The sequence below is a fragment of the Papio anubis genome, chromosome 1 (assembly GCF_008728515.1).
Source record: "Papio anubis isolate 15944 chromosome 1, Panubis1.0, whole genome shotgun sequence".
NCBI classification, from domain to species: Eukaryota; Metazoa; Chordata; class Mammalia; order Primates; family Cercopithecidae; genus Papio; species Papio anubis.
The window spans coordinates 4,788,071-4,806,838 of record NC_044976.1 but is presented as its reverse complement, the minus strand read 5'-3'; the positions used below and the strand labels follow the sequence as shown (position 1 = coordinate 4,806,838).

Sequence of the window (18,768 nt, the reverse complement as noted above, 5' to 3'; positions counted from 1 at the left end):
TTTGACAGTGTGATTTTTTGTTCTTATTCAGCATGAGTGAATAATAGTTTAATGAACATTCGCCTATTGAACATTTGGTTTCGATTTTTCTCTATCATAGTAAAGTTTCAGTGAATATTCTTGCACATAAATCCTTGCTTCTGTGTTTGATTATTTTCTCTGAATAGGTTCAAATAGTAGAATTACTGGGGCAGAAAGTGATATTTTAAAGCTTTTGACGTACTGGAAGGCAAAGGCGATACTGACCCATAACCTTCCGCAGGATAGGAGAGTGTTCTGTTGACAGCAGTTTCATCAGCATTGAGTGTTACCTTGGTGTTTTCTTTTTTTTTTTCAACTTTGGAATTAGCTTTTAAAAATCTACATATCTACATAAGTAAAAGATCATTAAATATAGGAAGAGATGGAACTAGGACCAGAAGAAGATGACAGTGGTGGGGAAAGAAGGGGCGAGTCCACGAGTGTGTGTAGATTGGGAAGCTGTTGGCTCCTTCCTCCTCCTGGGTGAGCCTTTGCTCTAGAGCCAGTGGAGAAGGCTCCCCAGGCAGCCCTGGGTCCTTCTCTCTCTCAGCCAAGGTTTTTCGTGGGCCTGCTCTGCACCGGACCCTGAGCTGGGTCCTTGGGGCCACTGTCCCCTGGATGGGACCCTTTTCTTGTGGTGCTGTTCAGGCTGTATTTTGCTGGTTGCCTTGACAGGCTCATGCCTCCTCAGTGTTTGCAGATGGTTCAAGGTAACGCAGTAAAGTAAGCAGCGGCGTGGCTGGCCGCGTTCCTGCTGGAGAGAGAGGAAGGAAGCCAGGCAGGGCAGCAGGCTGCAGGGCTGCACATGTCACTTTGGCTTCTCCAATCTGTGTTCTTTGAGTTGTCGAATTATAAAAACTGTTCCTGGGCCGGGTGCGGTGGCTCACACCTGTAATCTCAGCGCTTTGGGAGGCCGAGGTGGGCGGATCACAAGGTCAGGAATTCGAGACCAGTCTGGCCAATATGGTGAAACCCTGTCTCTACTAAAAATACAAAAATTAGCTGGGCATGGTGGTAGGTGTCTGTAGTCCCAGCTACTCAGGAGGCTGAGGCAGAAGAATGGCTTGAACCTGGGAGGCGGAGGTTGCAGTGAGCCAAGATTGTGCCACTGCACTCCAGCCTGGGTGACAGAGCAAGACTCCGTCTCAAACACACACAAACATACACACACACACACACACACACACACACACACACACACACACAAAAAAAAAACCAAAACACAAAAAACTGTTCCTGGAGGAGGTTTGGGGTAGAATTTGGACTGCCAATGAAATCTGCATTTGCTTAATTGTTGTGGGGGCTTGGCTTGGGCCTTGTGCTCTGTCTGGGGGTCCCGAGCACCCTTCCTTGCTGCAGGCCCCGGCTGAGGCTGGGGTGGGTGGGGACCCTTGGTGGCTGCCAGTGGGTTTTATTCCCAGGGATGATCCTTTTCGCACCCTCGCTGTTTCAGGCGACGCTCTCCGAAAGCCTCGCCTCCAGAAGCCCATCACGGGGCACTTGGACGACTTATTCTTCACCCTGTACCCCTCCCTCGAGAAGTTTGAGGAAGAGCTGCTGGAGCTCCACGTCCAGGACCACTTCCAGGAGGTGTGGAGTCAGAAGCATAATGGGGGGCAGGGTAGGGCCAGGCAGGGGTGGGGCCTGGGTAGGGCAGGGAGGAGGTGGGGCAGGGCAGGGGTGGGTAGGGCAGGGGAGAACCCACATCTGATGTTGCTGAGGAGGGCCTTGTGGCCATAAAGTGACGTGGTTCTGTCTTTTCCCCACTTTTTGGAGCTGAATTGGACCTTTAGGGACCCCTTTCTTCCACAGCCAAGGCCCCCACAGAGCCTCCAGTCGTTGTTTTAACTTGAATAGTGACGAAGGTGCAGTTGACCTGAGGTGTTAATTAACATTAATTCTGGTAGATCATTAAATAGTCCTCATTTAAAGTAAACTAAGTCACCAGATGGGCATAGAGAAACCCATAGAACCCTTCCCATGTTCAGAGGATGTCGGCGGGGACGTGGGGTTCATTTCCAGAGGTGGCTGGAAGCCTTCAGTCATCTCACCCACCTTGGGCCCCTGGGAAGGCACCTCCAGCCTCACCGTCCCCTCAGCCTGCCCGTGTCACACGTCATTGTGTTCTGGTCTCTGAGCACCTGTTCACACTCCCTGCCGTTCCTGTCTGTTGCTTTTCAGTGATGGGTTTGTCCAGGTGCCCTGGCACGGTGTCTGGAGGGGTTGCCCGTCTGTTAGGCAGAGGCTGTCGAGCCTGTTTGCCTGTGGCCCCCGGGAGGGATGTCTGCGTCTTGCAGGTGTGTGGAGCTCAGCCTGCCTAGTGCGCAGCATCCACTGGGGTTTCCTCTCCGGAGCCGTCCCAGCGATGCCCTGGCTTGCAAACTGTAAAACACCAGGGCCAGGGAGGTTGTTTCTAGAGCTCCCGTCACCTCTGACAGCAAAAATTCTCTTGGATTTTCTGTGTAGAAGCTTGTTTGTATGCCAGACAAGACTTGGAAAAGCCTTTGCAGGTTTGGGGATTGCTTATGTTTTCTAGGCGATAATCTGTCCTTGGTCTGGAAAAATTGGACCTGATGAACTGTCACAAATACCGCCCTGACTCTTCTGTCTCCAGCAGCAGAGGGAGCAGGCATGTGGGACGGAGATTGCCTGGTTCTGCTGGGGCCCTGGGCTCAGCCCACTTGCCCGCACCTTCGCTGATGGTCACCAGATGGAGTGGGGAGAAGAGGGGTCAGCCCTGGCTGCTCTCAGCTCTGGAAGGAGGGGCCCTTAGACCTGGGTTGTGGGCAAACCACTCCTTGTTCCCCCTCCTAGAATGAGAGAGTCTTCACTTTCGACTTCAGAAACGAAGAGAAAGAAACTTTAATTGCAGAGAACCACGAGACTGGTGGGGTAACATCTTGCTATTGCATCGAGTCCTCTTCATGTCGCACCCCTTTCATGATGAGTCCCACAGCAGTGCGCAGAATGCGATTGCGTGACTGCGCGACGTGAGGAAGGACAGCAGGGGGAGGCCTCGGGCCCGGCACCCACAGAGGCACCCTCAGAGCCTCTCTGGTCTCATCCTGGCTGCACCTTCCTCCCCGCCCATTCCCTAGGGCGTTTGTGCTAATCATGTCTTGGCTTTCTGTTCTGGTTTTACTGCCTGTTGAGGCATCTCTAAACACTAGAGGCTTGCGTGCTTTTGACCTATCTTTAAATGAAGTCGTACTTTTTTCTTCTGTATTGTTTTGCTGCTTTTGCTCAAGACTGTGCTCCTGTGAGAGGCTGTCTGCAGTGGCTGTGGCTCCATTTGCTCACTTTCTTTGCTGGATGGTCGTCCATGTGAAGGCACCAGGATTTATGAATCCATTCTACCACTGATGGACTTTTGGGCTATTTTAAGGTTGAGGCTGAGCATTCTTCCATGTATATCCTGACTTTTAGTAGAATCTCGAGCAGGAAGTAAAAGGGACTTTTTTGGAAAATCCTCATGGGCCTGCAATGAGCTGGCTGGTTTGCTGGGGTCTGCTGGTCTAGGATGACCTTGGTTGGGGTGGGGTGGCTCCCTGTGGCCTCTCCTGTGGCAGCCAGTCTGGGCTTGCTCTCATGGAGGCAGATGTTTAAGAGAGGAGTTGGAAATGCATAGACATTTTCAAACCTCTGTTTGGATTAAATGTGTTACTCTCCCATTGGCCAAAGCAGGTCACTGGCCAAGTCCAGAGTCAGAGAGGTAGGGGACTCCAGGTTCCAGGACAAAGGATGTGGCTTTAAAGATCCCTTACCTGGAGCTGTGAATGAGTCCTTTACCATGAGGGTTTGGTGGAATTCCCAGGATTTTGCCAACTCAGCCGTAGCTCCTAGGGGTGGAGGCAGAGATGGGCACGGTGCTTGCCTTCCTCCCTTTGACCTTCAAGGCTTGAGTCCTGCCTTGGCGCCAGCTCCTGAAGGCCGGTGCATTCTGTTGTGCCACTGTCCTTAACTGGTGGTATATTTTGCTCCTTAGGTACTGGGGGAAGGAAATTCTCTGAGGAAGTGTCCCTGTCATGTTCACTTAAAAGTCCCAGAGAACATTTTTTTTCACTCAGTAGTCAAAGAGGTCTTTTAAAAACATAAATTCATCACTTCTCGGCCTTTTGGGTAAGATTAAGTATAAAAACATAAATTCAGCCATTTTTCTTGTGTTGAAAACCTGCTGCTGGCTTCTCATTGCGCTTGGACTGACACCTGGGCTCCTGACCCTCTGGGAGGCATGTGGTGTGGTCTCTGCGGGTTTCCCCTGCCTCACTGCGTGCTGCCTCCTGGGCATGGATTGGTCTTTGCGGGTTTCCCTATTTCACTGTGTGCTACTTCCTGGGCCTGTTTTGGAGTCCTGAACTCAGGTCTGCCCCCGCCTGGGTGACCTCGGACTCACGTTTGTCCCTGCATGGGTCCTGGAGCATGTAGCAGACTTTCCTGAATGTTCTTCCTGCACATCTCTGCATGTTTCCCCTCAGGCTTCAGGTCTGGACGGGGTCCCCTGACTGTCCTGCAGGGGTGCTGTTCCCCGCCCTTGCCACCGTGTCTCCAGCCATCACCCCGCGTTCCTCCCGGGCGCTCAGCCCTTCCTGGAAGCAGCTGGCCTTCTCTGTTATTGTTGGTCTCTTGCTGTGAGTGTTTGTTTACCAGGACAGGGACTTTGTTTTGTTTACCATGACACGTGATGTGCATGAACGGGGTTTGGCACATAGTAGGGCTGTAATATTTAGTTGTGAGAATGAATGATTCAGGTGCTCATCCTAGTAGTCTATTAAGTTAGCAAGTTATTGTGTGTGTGTGTGCGCGTGCGTGTGTGTGTGTGCGTGAATGAGCTGGACTTGCGTGCTCCCTACCCATTCTTGAAAATGCAGTTCCACATAATATGGTCTTATGTACACACAAAGCAGAGAATAGGATTGAAACAGCAACATCAGTTTCCTTGGTGTAGTTCCTGCTGTTTTCTCGCTTTTCAGGGCAGATTGTGTGAGGGTAGAGATGTTTTAGGATTATCATTGTTGAATTTTATACAGTCCCATTAAAATCACTTTATTATGTATTTTTACTGTCTTTGTATTTTTGTTCCAGTCCAACTGGCAGATACTCAGTTATCTGCATAGTTTTATTTTCATTATCCAAAGGCTGAATTTAGGTCTGTTCCACTTGATTAATGGACAGTAAAGAAAACTTGAAAATTCGGGGATCATTTTGCAAAGATCACATAATTTAATAAACACTAATAGCTGGGGGAATGTCCTTGTTCATTTGTTAGAGTGCCTGTACATTTTTGTTAAAATGAAACACTTTAATATCGAGTGACCACTTTGGGGCAGATTCTGTTTTTATTGGTTTATGACTTAGTGCCTAAGCATGTTTCCCTTTGTACACCAACCAAGAGTCAGGTCTCTCGGTAGAGTTGAAATGTGATGAGTTCTGCCTCTGAGCACCTTTCCATCATCGTCCAGGGAATTGGGCCCCAGGGAAGTGGGCTCTGGGGAAGCAGCCTCTGGGAAAGGGGACTCCGGGGAAGTGGGCTACGGGACCTTGGAGGAGTCTTGAAGGAGCCAAATACGAGTTTGCTGCATCTTGAGAATGGTCAGCTCAACCTTGGAAAGCTAGTGTCAGGGTTTGGGGATCGAGGCATCTGAGGGTGTGCATTGTGCTGAGAGGATCATGCTGTGTCGGAAATGCCAAAACTCCCTGGGCAGTGCCCCAAGGCCAGTGGCTGGGATTGGGTGCTGTATCTGTCATTTGCTTGCACTCATCTTGACTAGGCATCATCTGATCTGCAGTTATCTGCAGCTTCTGCTCCAGTTTCTTCTCTCTGCTCGCCTCCCCCAGGGACTTCTGGCGAGCTCCCTCTTCCCGTCTGTGCTGGGGCTCATTCCTTCTGCCTGTGCCTCTTCCAGGGATGTGGCCCACTGGACGGTGGTGGCCTGGAGATCCTGGAACGGCGCCTGCGTGTGGGCGTGCACAACGGTCTGGGCTTCGTGCAGAGGCCGCAGGTCGTTGTACTGGTGCCTGAGATGGATGTGGCCTTGACGCGCTCAGCCAGCTTCAGCAGGAAAGTGGTCTCCTCTTCCAAGACCAGGTATTGTCCCCTGGGTCCCCAGGGATGGGTGGGGATGTACAAGGGATCACGATGAAATTTGTGCATGTCAGGTGTGGACTCACCCACAGGGAAGTTCTTCCTTACGTTTCTTTCCTCTTGCTAAGTTGTGCCCATTAGGAACCAACCTTGGAGTTGGAAGTTCGGAAAAAGCCCCCGCTTTTTTTTCCGTTTGTGCTCTGACAGTTTGGGGGTTAGCATTATGAATGCTTCCAGCTGCGGCTGCTGAGGGTCTGAGGAGGCCTTGCATGCTGCCTTCTAGGTGTGCCCTGTGATTAGTTTCTCATAGGACGGAGAATCAGGGGGCAGCAAAACCTGCTGCTCTGTTTAATCCAGTGCTTCCCAAATCAGGTGTCGCAGACATCACTGCAGGGCGTCATGCCTTTCCTCTCTTATGGTGCCAGGCAGAGGCCAGGTGTCCTCTGCCGTAGGCCAACCTTGAAGAAGGAGCCTCCATCCTCTATGGCATTTCCTGATAACTTGGCCATATCAGGCTGTATCAAGCTTTGGTAATTTGGAAAGGCGTTGAAAGAGCAGTGAGAAGCCGAGGCAGGAGGATTGCTTGAGCTCAGGAGTTTGAGACTAGTCATGGCAGCATAGTGAGATCCTCATCTCTTAAAAAAAAAAAAAAAAAAAAAAAGCAATGGTTTGGGGGAATTTCCAGATCATTTGGGAAGAGCATGCAGTGTTACATGGTAGACTTGCTGTGGCAGCAGCACCCCTGTGTCCCCCAGGGTGTCCCCTTGGCTGTTGCTGACAGTGGTCGATGTGGATGCAGGAAAGATGGGAGCCTGAGCTCTAATGCGCCCCCGGTTTGTGTTTCTGACCCAGCTCTGGGAGTCAAGCTCTGGTTTTGAGAAGCCGCCTCCGCCTCCCGGAGATGGTCGGCCACCCTGCGTTTGCGGTCGTCTTCCAGCTGGAGTACGTGTTCAGCAGCCCTGCAGGAGTGGACGGCAATGTAAGAACAGCCTTTTGCACTCAGGTTCCTCTGGCGATGAACTCTGTGCTGAGGATAAATGTAGTGGGCATGAATGCTTTTTCCATTAAAAAGAGGCATGATTATTATAAATAATAAGTGAAAATCACTTTACTGACATTTACCAGCTAATTGTAAGAAATGTTACGAAGGATACAGACGAGATGGAGAGGGCAAAGAATGTGGGAAGGGGTTGGAGCTCCCACGCCCTGCTGGGCTCCGCCCTCTGGGCACCTCCGTGGGTTCAGCTGTCCAGAGCTCTCTGAAGCCAGTCCTTTTGGGTTTTGATGGACACTTCATTCCGTAGACATGATTGATTAAACACTGGCCATTGATGATCAGTGTAACCTTCAGTCACTTTCCTCCCCCTGCCTTGGTCTTGCTGTGAGCAGCCCCATCCTGAAGCCACCGAGGGGCTACCAGCCACGGTCACCTCGTTAGCACACAAAAGACAGCACTTCGGAGACTCTGGGGGTTTCAGGAGTTGTGTACCAGGAAACTGGACGAAGACCAAATAGATGGTTCACAAATGACAGGTGCATTCTGCTGGCTGGGAGTAACGCATAGAAGTCAGTAAGTTTCATGTATCATAATCGTGTGAATTCATGGTGATTGAATCGGTAATTATTTTGAAAAATGAGGCCATTTTTAGTGTATTTTTTTATGACAGTAGCGTGGTAAAGCTTCAATTTGCACACGTGAGAGATGGTTTCTCATAGGGAACTTTATATATACCTATCGAACACTAAGAGTAAGAATTTATAGGTCCAGTTGAAAGAAAGAAAATATGTGGACATCATTTATATTAATGTAGATTCTTTGAAAAACCCAAATCCTGCTGTTCTTAAGATTTAGTTTTCTGTTTGAAAAAGCCAGTACTGTAGTTCCGCCTTTTCCACAGGGCGTTTGTTCCAAGAGCCTGGTGGGTGCCTGAAACCTCTGTAGTACTGACCCCTACACGGTACATACTAGGTTTTGTCCTGCATATACATACCTGTGATACAGTTTATAAATTAGGTACAGTAAGATATTTAACAACAATAACAATAGAATAGAACAATTATAATATACGGTAATAAAAGTGAATGTAGTCTGTCTCTTCCTCTACCTCTCAACTGCAGTGGGCGGTTGGTGTCTACAGTGTGGATACGGAGGACAGAGGGATGATTCATGCCCTGGGTGGGACACTGCTCAGAGTGGCATGCAATTTAGGACTTAGGGATTGTTTTCTTCTGGAGTTTTCTATTTAATATTTTCAGACCAAGGTTGACTGAGGGTCACTGAAACTGCAGATCAGGGGTACTTCTGTATAATTTTATTTTATTTTTTTAAACGGAGTCTTGCTGTGTCGCCCAGGCATTCTCGGCTCACTGCAAGCTCTGCCTCCGGGGTTCACGCCATTCTCCTGCCTCAGCCTCCCGAGTAGCTGGGACTACAGGCACTCGCCACCACGCCTGGCTAATTTTTTGTATTTTTTAGTAGAGACGGGGTTTCACTGTGTTAGCCAGGATGGTCTCCATCTCCTGACCTCATGATTCACCCGCCTTGGCCTCCCAAAGTACTGGGATTACAGGTGTGAGCCACCGTGCCCGGCCCTTCTGTGCCATTTTAACAAGTAAATTAGAAACCAAAAAACGGCTGACAAGACATCGTCCATGGTGATGCGGCCTGCCATTGCGACTGGGCAGCTCTTTCGGGAACAGCCTGTGAAGGAGCATGAGGTGCTGAGGACGGTCTTGGGGTGTGCCTCAGGCGGGAGAGCAGGGCGTCGGGGTATAGCTGCCATTTGATGTTTCTAATCTCTTCTGGCAGCGGTGAGCTGACCTTGCCAGTGTCCACTCCTCTGGTCCCTATGATTCCGAGTCCTAATTAGGTGCAGAAATCCAGAGGTGCCAAGTGTTCTGTGGCCTGACGCAGTCACAGTCATTTAATGAAACTGTTCCAGTTCTGCTTTTCTTTACTTATGACCAGAAATTTCAGCTAAAATGCAGCTGTTTGTGAATACCTTTGGGTGGGAGGGGCCTCTGGGGTGGGTGTGGCTCATGGAGAGGGATGGGGCTGCCCAGGCTGGGGAGTGGGCGGAGGAGAAATGGCCTGAGCCTGATGGCTGGTGTGTGGTGCCTAGGGGCTGTGAGGGGAGGTGGGGAGGAGCAGGGGGCCTGGCGCGTTACCCGCAGTGTCTTCTAGAGAATATTAATTGTAATTTACTTGTGATTATGACATCTGTATGCCAAAACCAAGATGTCTTAGTGACACTTTATTCCTTTTTAACCCTCATCTGAAATTCCTGACAACAGATGGTTTCGATGGTGGCCGCTGCACGGGCATCTGGGGTGCGGGTGAGGTTGTGAAATCACTCCTTCCCCTCCCCACCCCTCCCCACTCCCCTCCCCACTCCCCTCCCCACCCCTCCCCACTTCCCTCCCCACCCCTCCCCACTTCCCTCCCCATCCCTCCCCACTCCCCTCCCCAATTCCCTCCTCTCCTCCCTTCCCCTCCCCTCCCCTCCTCTCCCCTCCCATCCTGTCACCTCCCCTCCCCTTCGCTTCCCAAGACAGAGTCTCACTCTCTCGCCCCCCAGTGGCGCACTCTCGGCTCACTGCAACCTCTGCCTCCTGGGTTTAAGCGATTCTCCTGCCTCAGTCTCCTGAGTAGCTGGGATTACAGGCACCTGCCACCATGCCTGGCTAATTTTTGTATTTTTAGTAGAGATGGGGTTTTCCCATGTTGGCCAGGCAGGTCTCGGACTCCTGACGTCAAGTGATCTGCCCTCCTTGGCCTCCCAAAGTGCTGGGATTCCAGGCATGAGCCACCGCACCTGGCCAGTCGTCAGTACTTTCTGATGTGGATTGTAACTGGGAATACTGGATTCCATTTTACTGTCATCAAGCGCACTTTCCTGGGTGAAATCTGGAATGGAAACATTGCAGTGTGTGAAATGACCTTCCATACAAATTGCTTGCTGTACAGAACCACTGAAAGTGGGTTAAGCATCCAGCGGATGAAACTGGAATTGAGCAGGACATGAGAGGAGAAAGGCACAATGGCGGGGCCGTCTGTGTGATGGTGGCCATGGTAGAGGAACCCAGCGTGCCCCTCCGAAGTCCCAGGGCGGGCCATGGCAAGGCCCTCCCACCTCAGCCACCCCGTCTGCAGCAGCGTCTCCTGGAGCAGCCTTTTTCAGCTGGGTGGGGATTTTTTCAGTGTGGTCATGCATACCGGCTGCAGCGTCCTCCTCCTTGTCTTTGGTGAGGACCCTGCGCGGTGGAAGCTGCAAGCACAGCTGAGAACAGGCTGGCTGGTACGATGAGCCCCACGGAGCTTCCCCAGCTGCCAGCTTCCTGGACAACAATCTGCTTCTTCTGTATACTCTCCCACAGCCCGTTCTGAATTATTCTGAAACAAATTCCAGGCATCATTTTATTCCATCTGTAAACCTTTTGGCATGCACATTTCGTTTTTTTAAAAAACTTTTTTATTATGGGAAATTTCAAAGCTAACGGTGGAGAAGCATGTAGTGCGCTCCCTGCACCCACCTCCAACCCCCGATTTACCGCTCATGTCTCATCTCTTTCTCCCGTCCCGTTCCACCCGGGCTGTTGGAGAGCACATCCTAGACATCGCATCCTTTCATCTACAGATGGCTCGCCATGTCTCTCTAAAAGACAGGGCTCTGGAGTGTCACTGTGAGCACCATCATCACACCTAACCTTGACTGCATTTCTCAGTATCATCAAACGTCCAGTCAGCCTGGGTGTACATATTTTAAGTATTTTACTTCATCAGAAACGGACAAACCCCAGTAGTGCGCTTTTCCCTGGAAAGTGACTTGTGACAGACGTCTTCCTGCATGAGCCAGGCGGCCTGTCTGTTGTTCCCTGGCAGTGGCTTCCTCATGATGCCTTTAACTGGAGGATCTGCTCTCCCTGTGGCCCTGCTGCCTTCATCACACACTCCTAATGCTGGGAGAACCAAAATGCACCAGGCTTTTGGCAGTTTCTTCACTTGGCCTCATGCGTCAGATCAGGAGGCAAAAGCCATGGTGTCCGGGGGCCCTTTGTGGAAGGATTCATCTGTAAATGGTACACACGGACAAGAAGGAGGAGGCCACCTGGGCTGATGAGAACATGGGACAAATACTGTGTTCAAGACACACCCAGGCACCAGAGTCTGCATGCATTCTTTTGGTCCTCAGTATTTTGTGGTTAGTGGAAACAAACTAGGAACAAAAGTTTCGTGAAGACACACTCGTTGATTTTAATCTGCTATTAAATTTTTGCATTTTTTAGTAACCAAAGTATCTAGAACCTTTTCCCTGTAATTTATGTTTGGGTTAGCTGTGAAGAAGCTAAAGAACTATCAAAGAAGTAGCCCCTCCTGTCCAGACCACTTTCTTCGCAGGATCCTGGGGACAGTGCAACCTCATTTGACTGCCACAGCACTACCTCTTTTGAAATGCTGTGTGCATGCAAGTGTGGGCTTCAGAAATGTTTGCTGACTGAATGAGTGATGGAGCAAACTCCCTATAACATGAGCATGAAATGCAACAGGGGCAAACCTGCAAAAATCACCAGATCCAGTGTCTTGGCTGCGTTTCATGTCTGAATAAGCGGGCATCCTCCTGGGCCTCTGGGGGTGAATACAGTCCTTTTCTGTGGGTCACATGACAAAATAACCCTCTCCCCAAATCTCTAAGGGGTGAAGATCTGACTGATTTATTGTTTATGTTTTAACTCATATTCTTGGAACAAAATCAATGGCCCGTGTTCCAGGTTCCAGGTCTGTTGAACTGATCCATGCGTGTCCTTGATGGCCTTTCCTCCAGTACTGTGTCCAGTTCAGGATTCTGTCTTGTGTCTGGTTTCTGTGTTTCTTTGACCTTCTTAAGTCTGGAACAGTTCCTCAGCCTTTTTTATTTTTTTTTTGGTCATTTATGATTTTATTTTTAATACTTTGGTCTCCCTTTTTTTTTTTTTTGAGACGGAGTCTCGCTCTGTCCCCCAGTCTGGAGTGCAGTGGCGTGACCTCGGCTCACTGCAAGCTCCGCCTCCTGGGTTCATGTGATTCTCCTGCCTCAGCCTCCCTAGTAGCTGGAAACCCAGTCTCTACTAAAAATATAAAACCTTAGCCGGGTGTGGTGGTAGGCGCCTGCCACCACGCCCGGCTAAGGTTTTGTATTTTTAGTAGAGACTGGGTTTCACTGTGTTAGCCAGGATAGTCTCGATATCCTGACCTTGTGATCCGCCCGCCTTGGCCTCCCAAAGTGCTGGGATTACAGGCATGAGCCACCGTGCATGGCCTAGTTTCCCTTTAAAAAAATTTTAACGCGAACGTTCCTTGGGTTCATCTGATGCTTCCTCATAGTTGGAGTCAGGTTGTGCCTTCCCAGCAGTGGTCCATGTGAGCGAGGGGCTGTCCTTGGGTCCCACATCCAGAAGCGCATATGTCCTTCCTGGGCAAGGTTGGTTGTGGTGATCTTTGGTGATATCTCCACTGTAGAGTTCCCTTTTTTCCTCCTTGCAGCTAATAAGTGATCTGTGGGGAGTCTCTGAGACTACGTGTGTATCTGCTGCTCATCTGATTGTCTCCCTTGGGTTGGTGTCGTCTATGCTTCCTGCAGGAGGAGGAGCCCCAGCCCAGGCTTCCCACAGGCCTGCAGCTGGCACGGCACCTCCCGTCCACAGGGCCCCTCCTCTCCCCACTGGTGGGTAGATGGTTGACTCGTCCATCAAGCGCACATGGGTGTGGACTCAGGGATCCCTGTTTTTAAAGTCACTGCTCCTCATTATTTTGGTACTCAGATTGTCCCAGATTTGGCCAGATGGAGTCCTTGAGGCTGGCCCCTGTGTCCTGTGGCATCCTCCGTCCTGTTTGGTGTTTGAGTACTTTCTGGCTTCACAAGATGCTTCAGGTTCATCCTCATCTCTAACTTATTTTGCCCATTTTTCTATAGAGTTTTTGTGTTTTTCATCACATGTTAAAAGTTCTTTGTATATTAAGGATATTTGCTCTTTTTCTGTGATAAATAGTGCAGATATTTTCTCCTCATTTTGTCATTTGTCTTTTTATTTTTTTCTGGCTGTGTAAGCATTAAAACATCTTCTAATGTACTCAGATATGTAAGTTCTTTCTTTTATTGTATCTGGATTTTGAGTCAGAGGGAAAAAGCCTTTCTTTGTTCCCCAGTCATAGAGGAATTCACCCGTGTTTTCTCCTTGTGCAATGTTTCTCCTACCCTTTTTTTTTTTTTTTTTTTTTGTGGTATGAGGGATGGATCTGATTTTATCTTTTCCCAGTGGCCATCTGGTCCTACTACCACTTTCTTAGAAGTCCCCCTTTGCCATAGTGACTTAATGTGCTGTCTTTATCACATACTCTGTCTCTATGGATAGTGCATCTGTTTCTGGACTTTTACTCTATTTCATGGACTGCCCTGTCTGTTAATGTACCATGGCCATACCATTTTAATTTTGGGGGCTCTGTTGTGTGTTTTAGCATTTGTAAGGCAAGTTCAGCCTTATGGTTCTTCTTTCCCTTGCTTTTCTAGCTTTTCTTGCATGTTTATTTTTCTGGATGAACTTTTGTATCAAGAGGTCTAGCTCCAAAAAATGCTGGTTGGCATTTTAAGAATTGGGATTGCAGTAAATTTATGATTGAATTTAGAGAGTATTTTACAACTCAAGGATATTTAGTTGCCCTAAGCAAGACTAGGGTGTCTTTGCATTTGTTCAAGTCTATTTTTGTGTCTTTCAGCAATGATTTCAAAAATATTTTGAAGTTTCAAAATGCAGATTTTTAACAATTCTTATGAAACTTTTTCGTAAGTATTTAATTTTTTGTGCTGCTGTTGTAAATGGGATGTTTTTCTTTCATTATATTGTCTAAATTAGCACTGTGTTTTTATTTTGTTTTTGTGGACAGTCATTATTATTTAAACAATTTTACTAGCATTGTATATAGCTCTTATTATATGCCACATGCTATCTTCAAAATTAAACTTTGTATTTTGAGGTAATTATAGATTCATATTGCAGTTATGAGGAGTAAAGAGGGGAGATTTGTGTCCCCATTCCCTGGTTGCTCCTGTCTTAGTCTGTTTTCTGCTGCTGTAACTGAATACCACAGACTGGGTCATTTATAGTGAATAGAAATTTATTGGCTCATGCATGGTTCTGGAGGATGAGAAGTCCAAGATCCAGGTGCCAACATCTTGTGAAGGCCTTCTTGTTGTGTCACCCGCTGGCGAAAGGGCAAAGAGAGGGTGAGAGAGAGAAAGGGTGACTGAACTCATCCTTGTATAAGAGGCCCATTCCCGAGATAATGGCATTCATCCATTCACTCTGCCCTCATGGCCTCACCACCTCTCATGAGGCCCCACCTCTCAACACTGGTTTGTTGGGGATTAAATTTCCAACATATGCCGTTTGGGGGCCATGTTCAAACTATAGCACCCCAAATGTTACACTGTCTTTTGATGAGCAGTAGTTCTGATTTTAAGTCTAGCTGGCCAACTTTTTCTTGCATGTGGGGTGCTTTCTGCCTGTTCCAGGGCAGGTAGCTCTTCTCCCATCCCTCTGCTGGCCCCGCCTCATCCTCTGTTGTCCTCTCCCCTCCTTCTGTGCTCTGGGGTCCCGGTCGGGGTGTGGCTGTGGACAGCATTGGGCTAACTTCTTCCGCTGCTGGTGGCCCGTAATGAAAGAAAACTTCCTGCTCCCAAGTTCCCTAAATCTGAGCTCATAGACACACGGTCTCACAGCAGGCCTGGGGCCAGCCTCACGTGAGCCCCTTCCCTGGTGTAGTCACTGGCATGGGGGAATGGGGTTTCCTGTTGCCCTACTGTGTGGTTGAGGTGGGGGTTGCTTCCTGGAGCCAGGCCTCGTGGAAGGGCAGTGCCCACTGCAATGGATGCTGGGGCCTGAATCTGAGCCCAGTGTTCATTGGCTTTCTAAGACCCAGTGAGGGCAGGGAGGGAAGTGGAGCTGGGGTGAGTAGTTGAGGCCCTACAGTGCCCATGTGCCAGCCGTTGGGCCCCAGACTAGGCTCAGATGGTGGAGAGCTGCATACCTGCCCAACCCAGGCCTTGCAGTGCCTGTGTGCCAGTCGCTGGGCCCCAGATTTGCTCCAGAGGGCGGGGAGCTTCACACCTGCCCAACCCAGGCCATGGCTCTGGATGCGTGACAGTTTTGCCATTGCTTCTTTTAGTCATTGTCAAGTTGATGCTTGTTTTGCAGAGGACCAAGGCTTTATGAACCCATTACCTTGTGTGAAGAGTTCCACCAGGTTATTTAAATTTCTTTAAAACCATACTGCAGTTTTTTGGTTATTCATTTATATTTTTAAAAATGATTATTTCACTCAGTAGAACAAAATGAAAATGTTGCCTATTAACCCTTTTCCAGTTTGCCCCGAGAATACTGGGGGCACTCGTGGCTACAGTGTTTATCCTGAGGCAGCTTTGCCATGAAGTATCTCACTTTTATTATTATTTTTGCATGGCTTTGGTATATTGACTTTGGAAACAAAAGACATCATTCTATTTGTAGCATTATGTTTTTAGTAGTGGTATTTCCATGTACAAGATACAGTAATTTTCCGTCACTGAAAATGTCAAATCCTAGAAAATGTAGCCTTCCTACATGTGGTGTTAGCATCGTTCTCGAACAGTTTTTGGCCAAAGATTTGTTTGATGAATCCGATTTTTCCCAAATAGACGATTCTGATGATTCAGACGATTCTGATGTGAGTTCTGTTTAGAAATAATTCCAAGAACAGTTTTTATATTTTATTTTCATGTTGAAAATCAGTCAGATTTGCTTCAGCCTCAGAGAGCACGTTTGTGTAAAATTAAATGAGTGCTGCAGCCAGCTGCGCTTTGTTTTTCTCGATGGGAAAAGGGTTCAATTTCACTCTGCTTTTAGATGACAGCGCACGGCCTGGGTCATAGAGGGGTAGAGGAGGTGACTTTAACCGCCTGTGGTTAGGTTTCCTCTCCCCCAGGAGTGCGTGGGAGCCACTGCCGGGTTTGCTGTCCGTCTCGTTTGGACTCAGTTCTGCATGTATTGGATTGGATTTGAGGACTGAGTAACTTCTGGTTGATGGCATCTGGCTTGTGAACCTCCGCTGTTGCTGGTAGTTTCTGTGCTCCTGTTGTGACCTCTGGGCTCCTCTGAGCAGGTTCTTCCTGCCGCTCAGCCAGGAGGGAGAGGCACCAATGCCGGCCTGGCTGCCTGCCGCCCCCTGCAGCTCTTCACCTGGTGGGTCTCAGTCTCTCAGGCCTTGTGAAGTTCGCCTCAAGGGCCAGGAGCTGTGTGTCCTTCAGGGAGAATGCCGGCCAGCGAGCGAGTCATCAGGAAGGACTTGCCCTCAGCCCATGGCCTGAGCTCCGAGTTCCAGAGCCGCCTGTCACCTGTGTGCCCTGCCCGTCATGCTGCTGGGGGACACCTGGCTCCACCTCCAAGAATGCTCCTGGGTCTGTGCCTTCCACTATGTGCGGCTGGTTGCTCTGTTTCCTGTGTCTGCGTGGTGGTCATTTCACAGGACGGGAGCTGGTGCACTGGGTGGATGGTGCCTGCAAGGGGTCAGCCCCGTCCCTGCTGTGGCTCTCACACCACGTGAGTGTGACTGTGTGTGTTCCCACCCCAGGGCCTGAGCCGCTTCCTTCACGCTTATCTTAGGTCTCCGTCTCCTTCGTCTGTGTAATTATAGACCTATATTTCTCTCTCTTTTTCCTTTCTGTCCTCTGTGATTTGTGTGATACTAGGAACATTCAGAGATGTTTTGATGCAGTAGTTTGTCTTTTTAAAATTTGTCCTCAGCCAAGTGCCACATGTCACCTCCATCGAGGCAGCGGTTCCCCTGGGCCCAGCTTTCTATCTGGATAAGTCCTTGAGGCAGTGGAGCGTGAGTGCACTGCTTGGCGGGGACTCCACCCTGTCATTACCCAGAGAGTGGCCACCATCCCCTTCACTGTGCATTCCTGGTCCCTGGGGCTGGAGGTCCCAGCAGAACCGGGCCCAGGGCCCGAGGCTGGGTGCCCAGGCAGGAGTGAAAAGGTCTCACTGAAAATGTAAAGAAAATGAAGCTCGTGAAGTAATGTGACGTTTTCACCTTCATCTAAGTGAGTTCAGGTTGATCTGAGGACAGAAACCATCAAGGGCCTATATGACTTTCCAGTGGCTTCTGTAACAAAGCATCAAAGCAATGGAAATGTGTGCTGTCACAGCTCTGAGGCCGCAGTCCACAATCTGCTCTGCTGGCAAACCCCAGGTATGGTAAGGCTAAGGTCCTCCCCAGGAAACCCCAGGTGTGGCGGGGCCCAGCCCCTCCTCAGGAAACCCCAGGTGTGGCAGGGTCGAGGTCCTCCTCAGGAAACCCCAGGTGTGGCGGGGCCCAGCCCCTCCTCAGGAAACCCCAGGTGTGAGGTGGGGTCCTCCTCCAGGAAACCCCAGGTGTGATGGGGGCCCAGCCTCCTCAAGGAAACTGGGTGTGGCTGAGGACCCAGCCCTCTCAGGAAACCCCAGGTGTGGCAGGGCCGAGGTCCCCTCAGGCAAAGCCCAGGTGTGGCAGGCTGAGCTTATCCTCAGGCAAAGCCCAGGTGTGGCAGGCCGAGCTCCTTCCGAGGAAACCCCAGGTGTGGCAGGACTGAGTTCCTCGGGAGGCTCTAGGGGATGGGGCCTCCCTGCTGCTTGTGGGTTTTGGGGGTCCTAGCTGTCCTTGGCTTGTGGCCACATCACTCCATTCTCTGCCGCCTTGTCATGTGGCCTCTTCTCTGTGTCTCCCTCTGTGTCTGTCTCTGTGTCTGGTTTGTCTCTCCCCTGCTCCTCCAGGGATGCTTGCCATTGGAGTTAGGGCCAGTCTAGATAATGAAGGATAATCTCATCCCGTAACACTGTAACTAATCACATCCACAGAGACCCTTGTTTCCAATAAAGCCACAGCTACAGGTTCCGGGGATTAGGCTGAGAGCATCTTTTTGGAGGACACATTGAGCCCACCACAGGGACTGTGGTTTGTAGCATTTCCAAGGGCCAAGAGTCTCTTTTCTGTGAGCGGCTTTGTGTGGTAAGTGCAGGTGTGGCACTTCTGTTCCACGACAAAACCTGACTCATAATCCAAGTGTATTCGTCATTCGTCTTTTGCGTATTGTGTATTTTGTCTTTTGTGTATTTGTACTTGTGTATTTTGTGCTGTTATACTTAAAAAGTCTAAATGGGAGCAATTCGGTATATTTGGGGCTTTTTTTTTTCTTTTCAGTTTGTGTGAATTCAGACCCGAGTTGGGCAGGAAAAGAAATGATGAAGTAGCTGATGTCATCTCAAGCACTAGAATCCACTGACAGTAGGAGCGTGTCAGAGTCACTCTCGCTCTGCTTGTGTGCTTGGCCTTCTCTGCAGAGCCAGACGGTTTTCGGGCAGTTCCTGTCTGCGGGTCCCTCTGTGGGCTGGCAGTGAGCAAGTGTGGGCAAATACATGGCGACTGGCTTCCCACCAGGTCCCCATTAGCCTGTTGAGGTCTCAGAAAGAGTGATCAATAACTCGCTGCACGCATTTTTTGTTGTTGTTATTAAAGCTGTTAAACAGAAAAGTAAGGAAAAATGGATGTTTATGTAACTGACAGATACTTTGCACAGAGGAGATCATCTATTGATGGAGAACCAAAAAGCACTATG

General features: G+C 49.5%; 1 protein-coding gene across 21 annotated transcripts in view; it reads left to right on the top strand.

Moving 5' to 3' along the window:
- Positions 1-18,768, top strand: part of NPHP4 (nephrocystin 4) — a 134,287-nt gene that overhangs the window by 38,199 nt on the left and 77,320 nt on the right. For 20 of the 21 annotated variants that reach the window (XR_002520789.2, XR_002520788.2, XR_002520791.2 and 17 more), the window contains 3 exons: positions 1,475-1,611; positions 5,925-6,106; positions 6,956-7,082. Coding sequence is in view for 16 of the 21 variants with exons in the window: in XM_003891021.4 (XP_003891070.1) it covers positions 1,475-1,611; positions 5,925-6,106; positions 6,956-7,082 (446 nt within the window). In the remaining 5 variants the exon portion in view is untranslated. The remainder of the gene's footprint in view (positions 1-1,474; positions 1,612-5,924; positions 6,107-6,955; positions 7,083-18,768) is intronic. The other variant, XM_021935482.2, reaches the window with a different exon arrangement.